This window comes from Paramisgurnus dabryanus, chromosome 11 (genome assembly GCF_030506205.2).
Source record: "Paramisgurnus dabryanus chromosome 11, PD_genome_1.1, whole genome shotgun sequence".
Taxonomy (NCBI): Eukaryota; Metazoa; Chordata; class Actinopteri; order Cypriniformes; family Cobitidae; genus Paramisgurnus; species Paramisgurnus dabryanus.
The window spans coordinates 27,577,594-27,595,778 of NC_133347.1; the positions used below are offsets into that span (position 1 = coordinate 27,577,594).

An 18,185-nucleotide genomic window follows, 5' to 3' on the forward strand; every position below is an offset into this window, starting at 1 on the left:
CAACTGTCCCATTTCTTTTAACCCCTATAAAAAAGGGAACCATAAACGCCAAACAAAATTACAGCAGTGTCTGCACTTTAAACCATATAATGAACTGTATTTTGAATATGTTTTGGTAAACAGCTAAAATAACAAAACTTGAGTTAGTGTCTAAATATATATTGACCTAAATGTATTATGTAACTTATTTTGCAACGTTGAGAGATCGTAAAGGCGACGTTGTTAATTTGGTACTGTAATGGTAATGAAAATAAGGTCCCTGGGCCATTACAGTTATGTTGCCCATTAGTAAGTCATGAAATGACCAAAAAGGACTAATAAAATATTTGATATTATGATTACAGCCATTGATTTGACAGCAAATTATTGAGAAAAGCTCCAAATAAACGAGTCTGCATGCTGTATTTATTTTGCTTCTAAGGGTCTTTTAAATGGTTTCGTTTATTAACTTGTGTAAATGTATGTGAGGTAGAATAAAGTTGCTGTGATTCTTTACCATGTTCATTATTGCTTGTTTAATAAATAACTTTAACAGATTTAAGGAACTTTCACAAAGTGATTAAAGTAATATTCCATATATTAATTTGCACTGCTGCTACTACTGTAAAAATAATAATAAAGACATCAAATGATTTGGTTTCAAAAGTTTTATTTATTTAAAAATGATACATTGTTGATAAATGATGAGGGTTCTTCATTTCACTATTCGTTGCCTATATGCAGTAAACAACTTTGCTGTTTTTAGAGTTCAAGCTAAATATTCGTTCCTGAGCATAGGCCTACTGTATTTAATCTGGCAAGACATTAATTTTACTTTTTACTCTTGAAAAAATACGCTCACCATATGTGCTCATACTTTTTTTAATAATACCCCGTCATGTTTTTGTGGGTTTTTTCATATAAAGTGATGTGAAATGAATGGAATATACCCGGACCATCAGCAGAGACATCTGAAAGACTGAATCCATCAGGGTATTCTTATACTACCTGTATTTTATCCCCAAAATTTGTTTCATTGTTTTACCTTCCTTTCCAAAAGAACGTCTAACAATTACAGCCTTCTCTAGCAAGTGTCAACCGTGCGTTTGCACCACCTTGTGATAAATTCGTAACGACATTAAGGCATTTTGATTGACAACCTATGTATGGTCATATCCATACTGAGTCTCAGTAACTACAACAACTTCATAAGAAGCTGTCTTTTCCTAATGATCAAATGAGCATGGGTGATTCTCACGAAATCCAGATTTAGAAGGTGTCCAGCATCAGATTTTTTAAAATGCCCTTCAAGCCAATTTTTTTGCACATATAAGATTAAAGTCTGAACTCACTATAACCATTATTTTTAAAGGATTTAAAACATATTTCCTATAGAATTATTTACATTTTTAGATGATCATTTTCAAAAATTATCATTACCGCAACATGATATTACATTAAATATATGCATTTACGAACTCGTGTTTCGGTAATGAGAACTAAAAAGTTTTCTAGGTACTATGACAAACAAAATGTCAACTTTTATCTGGAGAGAAAAAATAAGAACTGCTTACCTGGTAGCCATCTTGAGCATCACAGTCAATTATGTCCCTTACAACAATTTTTTTTTAATGTTTGTTCCTTGAAGGCTTAAACAATGATGGAAAATTGTTGCGGAGGATGAGAAAATTGGTCTTGGACACATTTATATTCCTTATTATTGTCTCTACATTTACTAATGATCACCAAATACCACATGTTTCCTCAATGTAAATGTTTATAGTATAACATGCACTGAAGCTTTTTATTTTTTATTTATAAATATTTCATGGGCACATTGCGGTAATGAAAATATTCCCCTTAAATGTGGAAAAAACAACAAAATTGGTTTGTATGAAGTCATTGAAATCATGTGCAAAATAGTACATGAAGAGATGTTTGTAACTGTATGCTTCTTATTTTGATACTCTTACTTTGCATTTACTGTTTTTAATCAAAATGTTTCATGACACCTCATAATTTAATAGTGAACAATTTGATCTAATAAGCATTACTAATTAAAAAAAGCATGCAGAAACTGTACTCATGTAAATTACTAAACTGATATCAAGTCCATATTTTAACAAAAAAGTAAACACAGATGTAATTTATCATTTGTCTTTATCTTTAACAACAGCAACAGTGGTGGAATTGATGTTTTCTGCGTGCAAACAGCTTTTGTGAATATGGTACAGTACCTGCGCTTTCATACAATAAATACCACAGCAGTGAATGATCTTTACATCAGAAGTTTCATAAGACGACATAGGGGAAATTGCACTGAAATATGTGAAGTGTACTCTGTTCAAAGCAACACATTCCTTAAAGATTCAGATCTTTTGGAATCCATCTTAAAACTCCCCTTTAACCCCACACAATAATACAGAAATATCGCACCGATTCGATATAAAAATGCACATACACATGCTCACAATGTACGCAAACAGACAATAATCGTATCACCCATGAAAAAGCAATATTAAGTGTGATACTGTAAGATTTAGGGTGAATATTGTTCCATTACCTTATTGTTCCAGTCCACTTGCGTTGACATCGCTTTAAAATCTAAAGCACATAGTGCTTTTCAAAACAAGACAGATGCTTTATGACTTTTGGAAAAGTTTCAGGTGCGTATCGAAAGAAAAAATCCTTTCACTGTGCAATATCTGTTGTTAAAAACATTTAATATTCACCATTTAAAATACCAACCTTGCTCCACTTCTCTTTTGCACCACCAATATATGATGTTCAATTATTATTGTGGAGCTTAAAAAAAAAAAAAAAATGCTATGCAACCAACCACTTTCACATTGATAATGACATTTGAAATCAAAGGCAGTCTCAGCTTTCCTCTGTAATAAATAAAAACTGGCCAAAAAATAATAAATGACATCCACAAGCAGCCACATATGGCAATTATAATCATTCAAAAAATTATGGCAAGGAGTGGAGCTGCAGTCTTTACGCATGAATATCTAAATATACACCAACAGTCAAAATCACTGAATGTCATTTCAACACACGTCCATTGTGATTTATTTTGTGAATCCGGCTTTAACAGAACTGACAGGTGAGTGGCCAACATGGAGATTGTAGTAGAGGGAGTCGTCGGAGTGCAAAATTAGTGGAAACAACCAAAGCGCCTTCATTGGAGAGGTTCATCGAAGAGTTTCACATTACATGAGAGTTCTCCTCTAGCGATTGGTCAGTTGTTATGATTGACAAGGTTCAGGTCTTATAGGGTAACGGGGAGGTCTGGTGACCCCAGGCCCTCCTCCAGCCACTGGATGGAAGCGGAGGCACTGCGGTGCAGCGTCGAGCGGTGGTGAATGCGCCTCAGACGGAGCAGGTAAAGGAGGATGGACAAAACCACCACCAGAAAACAGGCCAGGAAGAGATAATGGTTGTTCATGAAGGAGAAGCTGTGCTGCCAGTGAGAATGAGTGCCTTTCAGACTCTCCTGCTGGATATCCCTGATGAAACAACAAATAATACACAATAAATAACACATCTAATCAAAATATGGGGAAGTCAATCTGAAATATTGCCTAAGTCGGCGTTACAGGGACGCAGGAAGTATGGCAAGAGAGACGCAGCCTCTCGTTCCCTTCTCAGGGCCGAGACATTTTCATGTGTCAAACACAACTATGCAAAAAAGTATTTTGGTATGAATCAACATTTGCATACAGAAGATATAAGCATTTAAAGCAAACAGTTTAGCACGTGTGCTTAAAATGTCTGGAATTTTTATGATACTATCCTACACTACACCGGGACTTATATGGATTTTTTTCCAGAAAACTTCTTGCATGAAATACATTCCAGCACTTTCAATGACCTGTATCTATGCATGTATATTTTCAAAAACTTCCCCGGTCCTTGAATCCCCCCCCCAGATTCACAAACTTTCAAGGATTTCAAGGACCCGTGGGAACCCTGTTGATACATTACACATTAGATCAATATGCGAGGAGTAGGCGGTCTTTTGTGGCACCTCGAACACATGTGCGTTTACACCACAAAAGCAAACCCGTCGAATGTGTTTTTGACTCCTTCTGAATGTGGTCGAAAGTAGACGAGCTCAAAGTGTTTCCCACCCTGTTTACACCTGTCTTTAGTGTCATCCACTTGTGATCCGTTCGACCAAAACGCATCTTAATATCAGGTGTAAACAGGGCCCATAAGTGGCAGTACAGCTGAAGTCAACAGTAGCCGGGTTTCCATCACACAGATTTTATTCGCATTTTAAAGTATCGCATGAGAAACGAGTGACAGAAAAGCCAAATTTCGTATAAAAATCCCTTAATTTGCATAAAAATTGAAGTGGTTTTTGAGTAAATGTGAATAATGAGATATGGAAACGCATTTGCTAAATAAATTCTGATGTAGTGAACATTAAACCCACGTGACTGATTGTCTAGCTGGATCAGCTGACACTGTCGTTCCCATATATGGGGCTCAATGTTGTCGCAATTCCCTCGCTGTGAGTGCTTGCATCAAAAATTCTGCATTTCAGTTTGGCAATTACAAGCTGCACTGCTAGTAAATTTATAACTTGCCAGATCAGAACTAAATGCAGTCCTGTCTCCATATTCTAAGGGGGCGTGTACACCAAAGCGTTTAAACGTGGCTAAAAATGCCAGGCGGAGGTCGACTGTGGGCTCTTGCCAGCATTTTTTAGCGAAGCGCTTTGGTTGCTTTGATACTTCTGCTCTGTTTATCAGTCACTGAATGATGCACCGGTTGGTTGTTGTGATGTTTATCCCACCCCCTCATCACTGTGATTGGACGGCCGAGTGAGAAGTGACATTGACGAGCTAAGCGCTCACCCAAAGTTGAAAATTTGGTGTTTTGTTTCATTGGAAACAACTGAAACATCTTGCTGTACATGCCACTTCAGCATGACTTGTTTTATTTGCTGTTGGTTATAAGATAAGCAATACCACCTCATCCGCTCTAACAACTTGATGGAAACGGACCTAATTTGCATTTTGGGTTTTCTTTTTTTGCGAATTTCAAAAAGATTTGCATCACGTTTGGATGGAAACGCAGCTTGTGAGGATGTTTTACCTTAGAGGTAGAAAACGTGTGCGATACAAAATGGCTCCTAGCGTCCACTGGACTTCTTTATCATAGACTAGCAGGGCCGTCCTGAGATTATCGTACGCTGTTGGGAACGCAAACCCTGAGTGGAGCACCTCATACATCCAGGCAGACTTAAAGCACTGATATCTGAAAAAAAAAGAGCAGCAGTCCGGTAATTCAATTTTATTGTTAATAAATTGTGCAGGATTGTTATTAATTTCATATTTAACTTGATATTGCACTCACTTGAGTCTGTGTAGGTCTGCGTGTGAGGCGTACAGACCTCGATCAAAGCGCTCTTTCAACGTTTTCCACTGGGTGGCACAGTAACTCTGTGAAATGACATTAATCTGGTTAACACCAGCAACTGCATCATCAAAGCAGATGAAAGAAGCATGGGGGTTAAATAAGACACTTAACCGCTTCTGTGTTTATTTACGATAACAAATAAATGTAGCACTTCACATGCACCAGGATGCTAACTGAATGTGTACCTTAGCAGCGTTAGTATATTTGGTGGAGTTGTAGTGTCCCCCCATACGCAGCACGTCTTCAGTACAGTAGTAAAACTCAGAGAAACCATAAAACTGGCTGTTGGGAAAGTCAATGGGCGGCTGGTAGACTCCGTTAAGCGATGTGCTGGTGTCGTTGGTGCGATTGAGGAACGGCTGGAGCAGCACGCGACAACGGTCAAAGTCTCCAATGCCGCGCAGGTGAACTTTCTTCTCCTGAGGACCGACCTCATCCTGGATGTCCGAAGGGAGGCAGGGGTCGAGGATGGGCGAGTCCGCGCTCTCGCCCTGATGCTGACCCAGGAGCCTAAAGACAAGAGGATGAGACAGTGATAAATCTAAACATATCAAGTTTCAAAAAGGGCTTGATCAAATGTGACCACCATGGACCACAAAGTTACACGGGTATATTTGTAACAATAGACAACAATACAAATTGTTAATGCCAAAAATCAAGTGCAGATTATGTTCCATGAGGATATTTTGTGAATTTCCTACCATAAATATTGTCCTATCCTTACAAACCATAAATCAATGGAAAGCTTATTTATTCAGCCTTCAGATGATGATGTATACATATCAGTTTTGTGGTCCATAATATTAAATATTCATAAATTTAATTCATACATAAATGCAGATGTGTAGTGTATATAAAAACTGAAAAAATCGTACTTGTTTTGGATACGTGTGTTGCTCATAAGGTTTTCCTCGTATCTCTGCCGAGCTGCATTCCCACCGAAACCCAAAAACGTTGAGACGTACACGCGGTACACGTGTTCGGTTCGGTGAGCATCACAGCCCAGGTTAAACTCTGCCAGTAAGTTCTTCGCTATCTCTTCCTGGTGCCACATAACACAAAACATAATATAAGACAACTGGGACTTAAATAATAGTTCCTTAAGGGCAACATTACATCATATAAACACACATTTGTAGTTACTGTTAAAAACGAATGAATTGCACAATTAAAAATAAAAACGCACAGCAAAGCAAGTAAAATGAGAAGCATTTAAAAGGAATCTCTCGATTTTAAAAGGTACCCCGACATTGAAGACTTGTATGCTTTAATACTTTTTATTTGCCTCAAACTACTAAAATTCATTTATAGAATGACATTAAATATTTTCATTACTTTAAAAAATATGTAATACTCATTTTAACCTATGGAGGTCGCCATTATGTTAAATTGATAATGTGTAATAGTTGTAAAATATTACTACAGTTTACTATATAAATACTATGGTATCTTTTATAGTTTTTAAAGTAAGAATCCATACCTCTCATATTGTCTTTTTTATCTTCTTTTATTTGTATGTTTTTTGTATTATTTTTCATTTATGTAACTCTCTGTGAAATGACTGAACAGAAGACCCAATGCTGTATTTTTAATGAAATGCAGACATAATACTGCCCCCTGCTGTCTGTCTGCGTTTATAACTCTCATCTTCTGTTTTACATCATTTTATAATCTACTGACTGAAGATTTGTTTACCATGTTTACCTCACTGTAGCATTAAAAGAAGCAAAATGGCAGCCTCCAGGTTTATTAAAACTATGACGTTTGTAGTTTGTACTGTGTTTATTTTCACATTCATATTGCCAATCCCAGTGTTAATCCATTAAAACATACATGGGTTTATAACCGGGATATCTTTTAACAGAAGGTAAAGCTCTATATATATATATATATATATATATGCTAAATAAAAATTGTGTTTATGGTAATGCACTCTTAATAAATTTCTATATATAATTTTCAAGGGAATTAAAAGGGCAAATATGCTATATAAACACAGCTGTGAAAGTTTTATTTACTTTGTTAACTTATATGAAGTTTTGAGCTTAACGTTAACTGAAGTGAAAAAATTCTTTAAAGTCTATACAGACACATAAATGAACGCAATTATAAAATTTTTCTGAGTGATTGTTTTTGATTTCAACAGTGTCCTGGTACGTCCGGTTAGAGGTCGTCAGGATTTGTGTGGAAATGTTTTCTCTAAAACTATTAGACACTACATACGCTTCACCATCCACAGCAGCACACACATGCAATGTAGCCTGGACCTCTTCTTTTTTATGAATGTGACAAAATGACGCAAAGATGTTGTTTTTGCCACAAAAAACAGATCCAGCCGATCATATTACAAAACAATGGGTCTCATTCACTAAGCATTGCGTACGCACAAATGTGACAAAAACGTTCATATAAAAATGTCTTCTAAATGTACGCAACAATTCAAGAAAACCTAAAATAACTCACACTATAATCAAATACTATGCTATCATTATAATGTTTATAATAATGTTGATATATAAAATGTACATGATTATATTTGATATTATATTTTCTGTATTATATTATTATACATGATCTATATTATTATTATATACAGTATATTATACATTATTATAGCCTACTTATTTTTCCAAACAAAGGCTATAAAGAAGATGCATGTAATGACAAATCTTCATGCTTTCCTTCCTCACATTATAAATCTCTATATAAAAGCGTCTGCTTAATAATAAATAATATAAACGTCATGTAAATGTAATGAGAAGTCCAAATGTCAATCACTCCTGTCTGTTTTATATTTTAGATACAGATTTGTTAACGCATCCAATACTTCTTTAAATGTGACATAGAATGATTGAACAGAGTATTTATCCTTGTTCTGTGATGTGACATGTAGACAATTTTTTTTGTTTGGGTCTGTAATGCCTTAGAAGCTTCCTAAAAACCTCTCTCAGATAGCTCTATTAGGGTGGGGGATTTTAAACAAGTGGTTTTGCACCTATTTGGCTCCCCCTACTGGCTTAACTTGCAATCTCATTACTGATTGGCTGACTTTTCTGCCACTCAAAAAATGTAGCCAATTATTTTAAAGTGGAGGGGCAGTGAGATGCCTGTGATGTCATAAGCATCAGTTTTTCAGATTGGGCCGTTTTCTGGCTGACATTTCTAAAAGAGAAATTTCTATGAGACTGAGATGTTTAGCACTTTTTGTATGTTTGTGAATGCGGGTAGACTACCATTATTCAACAAAGACAAGGTAAAAATGTTTTTTCATTCACTGTCCCCTTTAATGTTACTCCGGTAGGTGGACAGCACTGGCTTCCTCCAGCAACAGCAAAACCTCCCAAATAAAAAATGCAAAGCAAAACAGAACTTTACCAATACTAAATATCATCATGGATTTCTTTTCAAGCACTTTTACTTTTATGACAAACTGCCTAAAATTTTCTGTGGACCAGCGCTGCGCTGCGGTAAACCCTTATGTGGAGCTGGTTTGGGTGTGTTTTATGCAAATTACCAACCTCATGCACGCGGCCACTCATGTAGAAAACTCCAAATTCATACGCACATGTTGTGAATTAGGCGGAAAGTTTTCGTAAGAAGTTCAAGTGTGTGTATAAATACGAAAAACGTACGCAATTATTAGTGAATGAGACCCATTATTATTTGCTATCCGTTGTGAATCGGGAAAAGTGAGAAGATAGTTTTAAATAGGGCTGCACGAAAAATCACATGTGATTGGTTTTACTTATAATGCGTTTTACTACTAATCAAAGAACCGTAAAAAGTACTTGATTTTTATTCAAAAACACCAACTGATATACAGTGTACACCTGAGTATAGTCTGTTTTTTATGTGTAAGCGAATGACCGAACGCACAGCCTTGCAAAGTATACTTTATTTGACTCGTACGTGTACAAAATCTCCTGGGCTACATTCTCTTATACGTGCATGCGCAACCTATGCGTACAATGTACGCAGGGTTTAAAAATCTGGCTGTGCGTGTACAGTACGCACACACTTTTCTCATGATGAAAATTGCATCCCACGCAATGTACACAGACCATCGCGTATACATAAAAACGGCAATGTACACGGACCTTCGCGTACACATAAAAACGGACTATACTTCGGCCTTTAAAGGATTACTTTTTTATCCACTTTCATAAAAAAAGAAATCACGATAATTTACTCACCCCCATGTCATCCCAAATGTTGATGTCTTTCTTTGTTTAGTCGGAAAAAAATTTGTTTTGTAAGAAAAACATTCCAGGAGTTTTCTCATTTTAATAGACTTTATTGGACCCCAACACTTAACACTTTTAATGCAGTTTAAAATTGTGGTTTCAACGCAGCTTCAAAGAGCTATAAATGATCCCAGACGAGACATAAGGGTCTTATCTAGCGAAACGATTGTCATTTTTAGCAAGAAAAATAAAAACACTTTTAAACCACAACTTCTTGTATTGCACTAGCCGCGTGATTTGCCAGCGCAACCTCACGCATTTGCTTAAGCACATTGAAAGGGCTTGGCAAAAAAAAAATCGTTTTTTTCGATTAATCGTTTTTTTATACGTGGTCGATTCCGAATCGATTCTCAAAGAGCAGAATAGATTTTTGTTTCCTGCAAAAAATGAATGTAAGATTAGCGTTAATCAAATTACTAGTCTTCTTCACTAGATGTCACCCTCTTTTTTGCCTTGCGCGATGTTACCAAGGAGCCTGTTATTCTTTCATTCAGAGCTTAAAATGGCGGTTTTAGGTGCTTCATCGACGTTGATGCCACCTAAACATAAAAAGTAAGAGGTATGGAAGCATCCCGAGAACCGGAATCGAATCGATTTGATAGCTTGTGAATCGAAATTGAATCGATCTGGAACATCTGAATCAATACCCAGCCCTAGTCACGCATGAAGTATGCGAAACGACACCCCAGTGTTTACAAGTGTGGAGAAAGAGGACCATTCAGACGCTGTTGTATGTGGAATGATACTAATTAATGTCTTTGTGTCAGTTTATTGGTTCAAATGGTCTGCAAATGTGACCTTTCAACGTGCTTACACAATTACATAGTCACGCAGGCGCGTCACACAGCTAGTGCAAGATGAGAAGTTGTGGTTTAAAAGTGCTTATTTTTTATTTTTCTTGTAAAAAATGACAATCGTTTTTCTGGATAAGACCCTTCTTCCTTGTTTGGGATCATTTAGAGCTCTTTGAAGCTGCGTGGAAACTGCAATTTTAAACTGCATCCAATAAAATCTATTAGAGAATATATGAGAAAAATCCTGGAATGTTTTCCTCAAAAAACTAAATTTTTTTCTGCACTGAACAAATAAAGACTTAACATTATCTAGGTTTTTATTTGTATGATTTTATTTTTATAAAAGTAAAGTAATCCTTTAATCCACGTTTTTGTGCTAAGCAGCGGTTAGTATTGTTCTCAAAGCTTAAGCACCATGCTGCTATAGGAGCATGCAGCAGGCTTATCTCAGTCCCAGACATCAGTTCAATAAATTCACCGTGGCCTTATACTGCACTGGGCCAGGGTCAATCGAGTACCAGGAGAACAAAGAATGAAATAATGAGAATGACAAACCCAAAACTTCAGCTTTCAAAAATACTGTAAATGATCATAGATAATAACCTGTTGTGGAGAAGCAAAGCTTACAGTTTTGGGCACTTCGTATGCGATCTGTGTAGAGACGCCACCCATGTCCAACACGCCAGCCGTACGCCTGCGCATTACCGTCTCCTGCTGGTCACTGCCAGGGACCTGGACTTCAACAACAGCCTCATGTTCTGAGATACAACAGGAAGAACCCGTGTCATCTTTATATGGGCTTTTAAATGTTATAGAAAATACTAGAAAACACTTACCATCATCCTTAACATGATTGAATCGCCCCAGAACAAAGTTTATCCCTATCCATGCATATACTCCTGTAAAAAACAAAAATCAATTCTTTGTAACAAAAATCTTGTTTTTATAAAGTTTTACATTGTTAATAAAAGAGATGAATAGAAAGCAAGTTGTGGGTCCCTTGAAAAAGGCTTTGTAACTGTAATACCAAAGATTAAGGATTTAAAGAAGAAGTATGTATGATTTGCCTTAGCAACTACAACGAAGTGTTCCTCCTCTTCATCACCTTCTAATTAAAATCTCATGGGTTTTAACAGACACAGCGAATCACAGAGGTTGATCTTACCTTCCTGTTTGCCTGAGATGACCTCCACGTGGGAGTCAGAGAACAGGAAGTTAAAATTCACCGGAATGTCAGTCCTCAAATCCTCCAAGAGGGCCTCCTGCTGGCTACAAACAAACACAGTCTTAGCAAATGTGCTTGGGTACATCCAAGGCTTGTGTTTGTATTAAGTAAAAAGTGACAGATCAGACACCTTTCAGGAAGGACTCTCATTCCTGCAGTACACAGAATGTACAGGGGTGTTTCCTGATGCTTGTTCTTAGGGATGTGCTGAGCGGCAAAACTGAGCAGAGGGCTGATATAGTCGCTGGCCTTGTCGGGTGTAGATGCATATTCAGAGATACCTGCAAACAAATATAGAAAGAAGCCTTGACACATGAGTACAGGAGAAATGATTAAAGAGGAGGTTCAAAATTTCTTTAAAACTATAAAGGAAGAGTTTGGTTCCAAAACACAATTAAAATTTTTTTTAAAAAATAGTTACTGCCAAAATCAGTATTGTATCAGGTCAGTATTAAAAAGTAAATTCTTAATTTTACGCAAAAATACAATATCCGCCATGTTTTCTCTCATTTATTTTCCTTTTTTCCCCAAAATGTGATAAACGGCACTCCTTCTCTGCAGAATACAATAAATCTGCTTAACCAATCACAGCGCACCATTCCACGCATTTTTTTAACAAGTGTGTACCACTAGTCAACTAAATGAATATATCATGGCAAAGATGAATGCACATTTCTATTTTGATTCAATAGATTTATAGCATTTTGGAAAAAAACTTGGATTTATTGCATTTTATGGAAATAAAATCAGGTTGTATAATAAAGCTTTGAAAATCTAATTATGGATTTGAATTTTTTATGTTTTTATAACCTAAAGATGCTATGTGAAAATTTGTAAAGAGAATAGTGGTTTTCATGTTGTCACTTCCTTATTATAGAAAACACATTTTTAACAAAATGAGTCAAAATGGATTTATTGTGTTTTGGAACCAAACTCTTCATATAGACCATTTCAAAAGATGTAAACAACACTGGTCCAGAAACACTTCCTGTTACAGTTTGTGACCGTTTTTTTTATTTCACATATATCATTATCTTTAAGATGTTTAACTTCAGTTAATTCAGGTTTATATGTTCTGTTGGTTGTATTTTATCCCAGCGTTTATCTAGTGTTAAAAAACTGAAACAGGAAGTGCTTCTGGACCAGTGTTGTTTACATCTTTTGAAATGGTCTATAGTTTTAATTCTATATGTCAACTAGGTCTGTCTCTCTCTCTCAAGGGCTTTATTTCTCCTAGGAGTTTTTTCAGCTGAAATGAACTTAACTTTCTTCTATTTGTTACATTATTACTGTGTGTTCTCTTGTTTTATTCATGTAAAGCTGCTTTGGAGCAATTAAACAATTGTGAAAAGTGCTATATAAATAACATTTAATTGGGTCATCTTAATGGATGCCAAATAAAGTTAATAGATCATCGTATGCATACAACTCACAAAAATAGATTGTTAACTGACTCTGTATTGCACAAATATTTGCTCAACTTTCAGTAGTCAACATTTCTTACCAAACAACGTCATGTTTTAAAGATATAAGGTTGCTATGTGGAGGATGTGCTAGTCACTGGATTTGCAAAACATTGCCTGGGATGTCCTCAACACAACTGTAGGTCCGCTTTGTTTTCTTTGAAGTAACCTGTACATACACTTTGGATGCATTGAATAATCTAGTCTAAACAAGAGTACATATTTTTAAGTTTCTAATGTTGTTATAACGCTAGCTTTATGTGGTCAAACAACCTCTTCCTGTTTAAGTGGGAAGTAGACTTTACACAGCTTTTCAGACTCTAATAAACTAAACTTTGTTTTGATTTTCACATCTACCTCATTATTAGGATGTCAATTAACATACAATTGTATCTAAAGTGTTTTAAAGTACACATAGTGTCCATTTGAAGTTGATTCACAAAAGTGAGTATATTTAATTATTCATTTAGCTCTAGCTAAAAAAAAAAGATCCCTATCATTGTTCAATCACTCCTATACTGACCTGGCTTGATCTTCATCACCACTGGCTTTCGGTGCTTGTCTCTCATCTGCTTAATGTCCAGCAGTTCGTGCAGGTTGCCGTTGTGCCGCGGCCACGTGTACACAAAGACGCGGGAGCCGCTGCTTCCACAGTCCACCACGAGCCCATAGTTAAGATTGGGGTTATTTGTGTCTGTGGCTTCCAAATCTGGTACCCGACCCAAATGTCTGAAGGAGACAAAACATTGATCACGATAACTGAATTGTGTAACAAGTGAATGAATGTGACCCAGAACTGTTTGGTGTGTTTACGTGTGGTAGTGCTTGTCCTCTCTTAACCAGCTGTACTGGCCCTTCCCTGTAACCAGCAGCAGGTACAGAAGCCCCATCACGCTAACCAACAGACCCAGCAGCAGCAACTGTCTGAAGGAAGGCAACAGGAAGCGAGGCAGCACCACTGGTGATAAACTGAAGTGCCAGGATGCTGGAAACAGGCAGGAAATGCTGATCCTGTATACAAAACGCAGACAGACAACAATTAATCTTAGGCTGTTTAGGAAAAATTATTTCTATGATTTGGATTTTTATATAATGATGTCATTTCTGTGAAGCATTAAAGTGTCTAATCTGCTAGAGCTGCAACAACTAATTGATAAAATCGCTAAATAATTTTTTTTGTCAAAGGCGTCATATGCTCCCGCACCACAGTAGGACAGTGCGAACACGTGTCTACTTTCTTCATACAACGTCAGGTGCACGCTTATTAGGCTCTGGTTCTTCTCACTGCGCAACCAGCTTGTTTAAAAGCAAGGCAAGGTTGCCACGTCCTCGGCCTTTCCGTTTAAAATGTTTCTGCAGGTTGATGTTTTTCTGCAGGTTAGAGATGGAAGGATTTGGTTCATTAGTTGGTATTTGGGCTGTGAATAGTCATTGCGACGTTTTTGGACTTGGCCATTGGGCTGGTTTTGTTACGCAGATCTGGCAACCCTGAAGCAAAAGTTTAAACAAACACTGGTTCATAAAGGTTTAATTTCGTCCTATAATATAAGTGAGTTTGTATTTGTTTAATTGTTGTAAAGTTTTCATAAAAACAGATACTTAGTATGTAGTTCAATACGTTTTTTTTAAGTAATGGGGAAATACAGGTTTTTATTACTGTAACAATGTATGTATATCACTATGGCTTAGTTATTTTGTTAATAACAAATAATGTTAATTCTCATCAAGGTCTAAAGTTGAAGATTAAAATGAGTTTATTAATCTGTGGCAAAATGACCTTACCAGCACATACCAGAAGACTAATTTCGTTTGGTTTGTTTATGTTTTGACATATAAAGATGTTTTACTATTTAAAAGTTGCACAAATTTTTAAAGCTGCAGTGCTTCTTTGTCCCCATCTCTGTTCAAAATCTGCAATTGCAGCTATTCGCGGGATAATCAACTTTACGTGGGTTGTACATCGGCACGAAATAGTGCGGATGAACACAATGTATTGAGGATAATCTGTCAATCACCGCGTCCCTGTGGATACTGTCATCCTACATCGGCACGAAATAGTGCGGATGAACACAATGTATTGAGGATAATCTGTCAATCACCGCGTCCCTGTGGATACTGTCATCCTGGCTAACTACATTATCTGATTTTTTAAATCCAATTTAAAGACTAAATACTGCGTATTGGGATGATAAACTTTATATACACAAGTGAGTAAAATCTTCAATTATGTCTGGACAATGAGGAAAAGTAAAGAAGCGTTCATCTTAGTTCGATACTTTATCCCAGTGGGAAACTTTACAAATCAATGGAAGTATTCCTGGAGTAAGTCATTTATTTTCATTTATATTTGCTGTCATGTAATATTCTTATTACACGCACACGGGTAAGTTACACGTGTCCACATATGTATTGTTTATAAACGAGGATGCGTTACTCACGTGACATGTATTTCTTAGGGCTGGGCAAAAAAATGTATTTTTCGATTACTCGTTTTTTTCATATTTATTTCTGCAAACATTGAACAGAGGAATGGAAGCATTTTAGATTTCGCAAGCAAGACGTGTTGTGGCTTTTAATTTCTTTTTATTTATTACCCACTTGTAAACTTATGTTCACTGTTCTTTTTTATTAATATAGTATGTGTATTAAATCTATATTAATTGAGTTGAATCGAGAATCGAGTATAAAAACCTACCAGAGAACCGGAATCGAAAATTTAACCGAGAATCGGAATCGAATCGTTTTGATAGCTTGTGAATCGAAATCGAATCGATCTGGAACATCTGAATCGATACCCAGCCCTATTTCTCTACATGTCGTGCAGTAAATACGGTATTACATTCGCTATCAGGTTATCTTGATAGTAAGGATATTTTAAGTGTGTGCTGTAATATGATTCCATACATTGCGCTGTTGTTTGCACGTGAAGCAATGCCAGTCAGTTTATACGCTTTACAGAAACACGAGCATTAAAACATTACTAAAAACAGAAGTTTACCAATAAGTCGATGGGCATCTGAAAACAGCTTTTTATATAACAAAGCACTGCAGATGTTCACCAAGTGCTGTGAGAAAAGGCTATAAATATCCACCTCCATCTTCCTCACACGCAATATAACCTAGTAGCCATGTCTCCTTCATTATGTGTGCAGAAATGACATAATGACGCAAAAACACATGCTCAAATGTCCAGCGGAAATCCACCAGTACCACTGAAATTAAAATCATTATTACAAGCTTACCGTTTTGAATCGAGTTAAGGCAAGCAGAGAGTTTTGAACACTGGCAGGTTATGTATTCTCTCAAAAATGTTTTTTTTGTTGTTGATATTTTTAAACCCAAATAAGTGTCGGACTGCAGCTTTATTTTAAGGCTTAAAATATCAAAATCAAAAAGGTATATTAGTAAAACTCTGCAGGAGTGTTCAGCTTTTTTTTAAATTTCACTTCTACATGTGAATACCCTAATTTATTACCTTAATTAACTGTAATATTTATGTTTTTAGCCGATTAATCGTGGAAAAAACTGCCGATTAATCGATTATGAAAATAATCATTAGTTGCAGCCCTAAAACCTACAGTATTGGTGCCTCGATTACCTCACTTCCTAATATAGAACTTACTATCTTTCTCTATTTTTCCCTTTTCTTTCATAAAAAAAAAATTACTAACCAACCCTTGGCTATGTATACTGTGTTAGACTTGATGAGACTATTTTCAGTGCACTTATGTGTTGCTGTTCTTGTGTTACTATAATTGCTTCTATTGTTTACCTCACTTGTAAGTCACATTGGACAAAAGCGTCTGCTAAAATGACTATATGTAAATGTACTACAGATAACACTAACAAGCAACTTATCTAGACGAGAGCTGAAACCAAAGTCACTTTAGAGGTTGCGCAAGAAATTGCATTTTGAAGACGACAAACTGGCATATTATGCACATTAATACCAGGAATGTGTCACTTTAATAGTGTGTACTTGACCTTACAAATAGTTAAGCAATTGTGTGTCTGGTAAACAATGTTTTGATTCAACGTAAATATAAGGTTTACGCCTTTTAATTTATGTATCTGTCTGACGCTTCTATCCAAAGCACCTTTGATACATTTTATCAGTATGTGTGTTCCCTGGGGTTCAAACTTCAAACCCACAACCATTGCGTTAGGAACATGGTTAATACTTACCTCCCCATTGCTGAGTGGAGTGGATGATCAGGTGAAGTGGATGAACTCAAGTCTTCTTCTCTGTACAGGTGTATTCCTCCATGACGTCAAATATCAAGTCATCATCAGGGGCTTTCACACGTGTGCAGGTGTACTGAGCAGACGTGGCATGTTCTGACTTTAGGAAAGCGAGGGGACCATAAGTACAGCGTTCAAAGCTTATTTAATAACACACATGGAAAGGTGCTTGATAGAAAGATCACAGTTAATGGCGTTGCCTAAATAGACAGTAACGTTATTTAAGTGCGTTATTTCTACAGTTTAGTGCTTACGATATACTGTCTTGCCAGACAACTAACTAGGTTTTTCAAACGCAGACAACAGTTAATATCTAACCATCAGCTGTGTTTTTCCCAGGCCGAAAACGTAAACGGAAGCCGAATCGTTAGAAATGAACTAGAAGTCTCTGTTGATATTTAACAGCAGACCTGTAATGCTGGGAACAGAGTGGGTTGATAAAAAGCTGTCAAAAAAGTTAACCACACGTGTAATCAGTAACATATCAGTAAACGCAAGCATATGTTCTCACCGTTTGGCTAAATCTGAGACGGATGCGCCGGTAATACAGCCATTTTCTGCGATTTCTGAATCCAACGGTCCAATAATTAAACTCCTATTAGAGAACACATTAATATGGCGGTTTAATCCTACGAAAAGTACAGATTGTACATATTTGGCTGAGGAAAGCAATTGATTCTCGGCAGTTACCGAGCAACAGTTCGATTCTGAGGTAAAGACGGACACTGCGCATGCGCCCTTGTGCCGGAAGCGTGCGCCTGCGTGTACATGGCTTCTCTGACGTCATTTACCGCTTTCCAATTCG

General features: G+C 36.6%; 1 protein-coding gene across 3 annotated transcripts; it reads right to left on the reverse strand.

Moving 5' to 3' along the window:
* Window positions 1-2,122: 2,122 nt before the first annotated feature.
* entpd4 (ectonucleoside triphosphate diphosphohydrolase 4) lies at window positions 2,123-18,129 on the reverse strand. Of its 3 annotated transcripts, none has more exons than XM_065247664.2 (13): window positions 17,892-18,129; window positions 17,324-17,476; window positions 13,952-14,149; window positions 13,662-13,867; window positions 11,806-11,956; window positions 11,616-11,719; window positions 11,287-11,349; window positions 11,054-11,208; window positions 6,288-6,454; window positions 5,598-5,922; window positions 5,350-5,435; window positions 5,089-5,250; window positions 2,123-3,491 (listed from the first exon to the last, which is right to left on the reverse strand). In XM_065247664.2, the coding sequence occupies exons 2-13, from the start codon at window positions 17,329-17,331 to the stop codon at window positions 3,254-3,256; spliced, it is 1,863 nt and encodes a 620-aa protein (XP_065103736.1). In that variant the 5' UTR covers window positions 17,332-17,476; window positions 17,892-18,129; the 3' UTR covers window positions 2,123-3,253. The 3 variants fall into 3 exon arrangements, with proteins under 3 accessions (XP_065103736.1, XP_065103737.1, XP_065103735.1); XM_065247665.2 differs by having other exon boundaries at window positions 11,078-11,208; window positions 17,324-17,480; XM_065247663.2 differs by having other exon boundaries at window positions 17,324-17,480.
* Window positions 18,130-18,185: the final 56 nt, after the last annotated feature.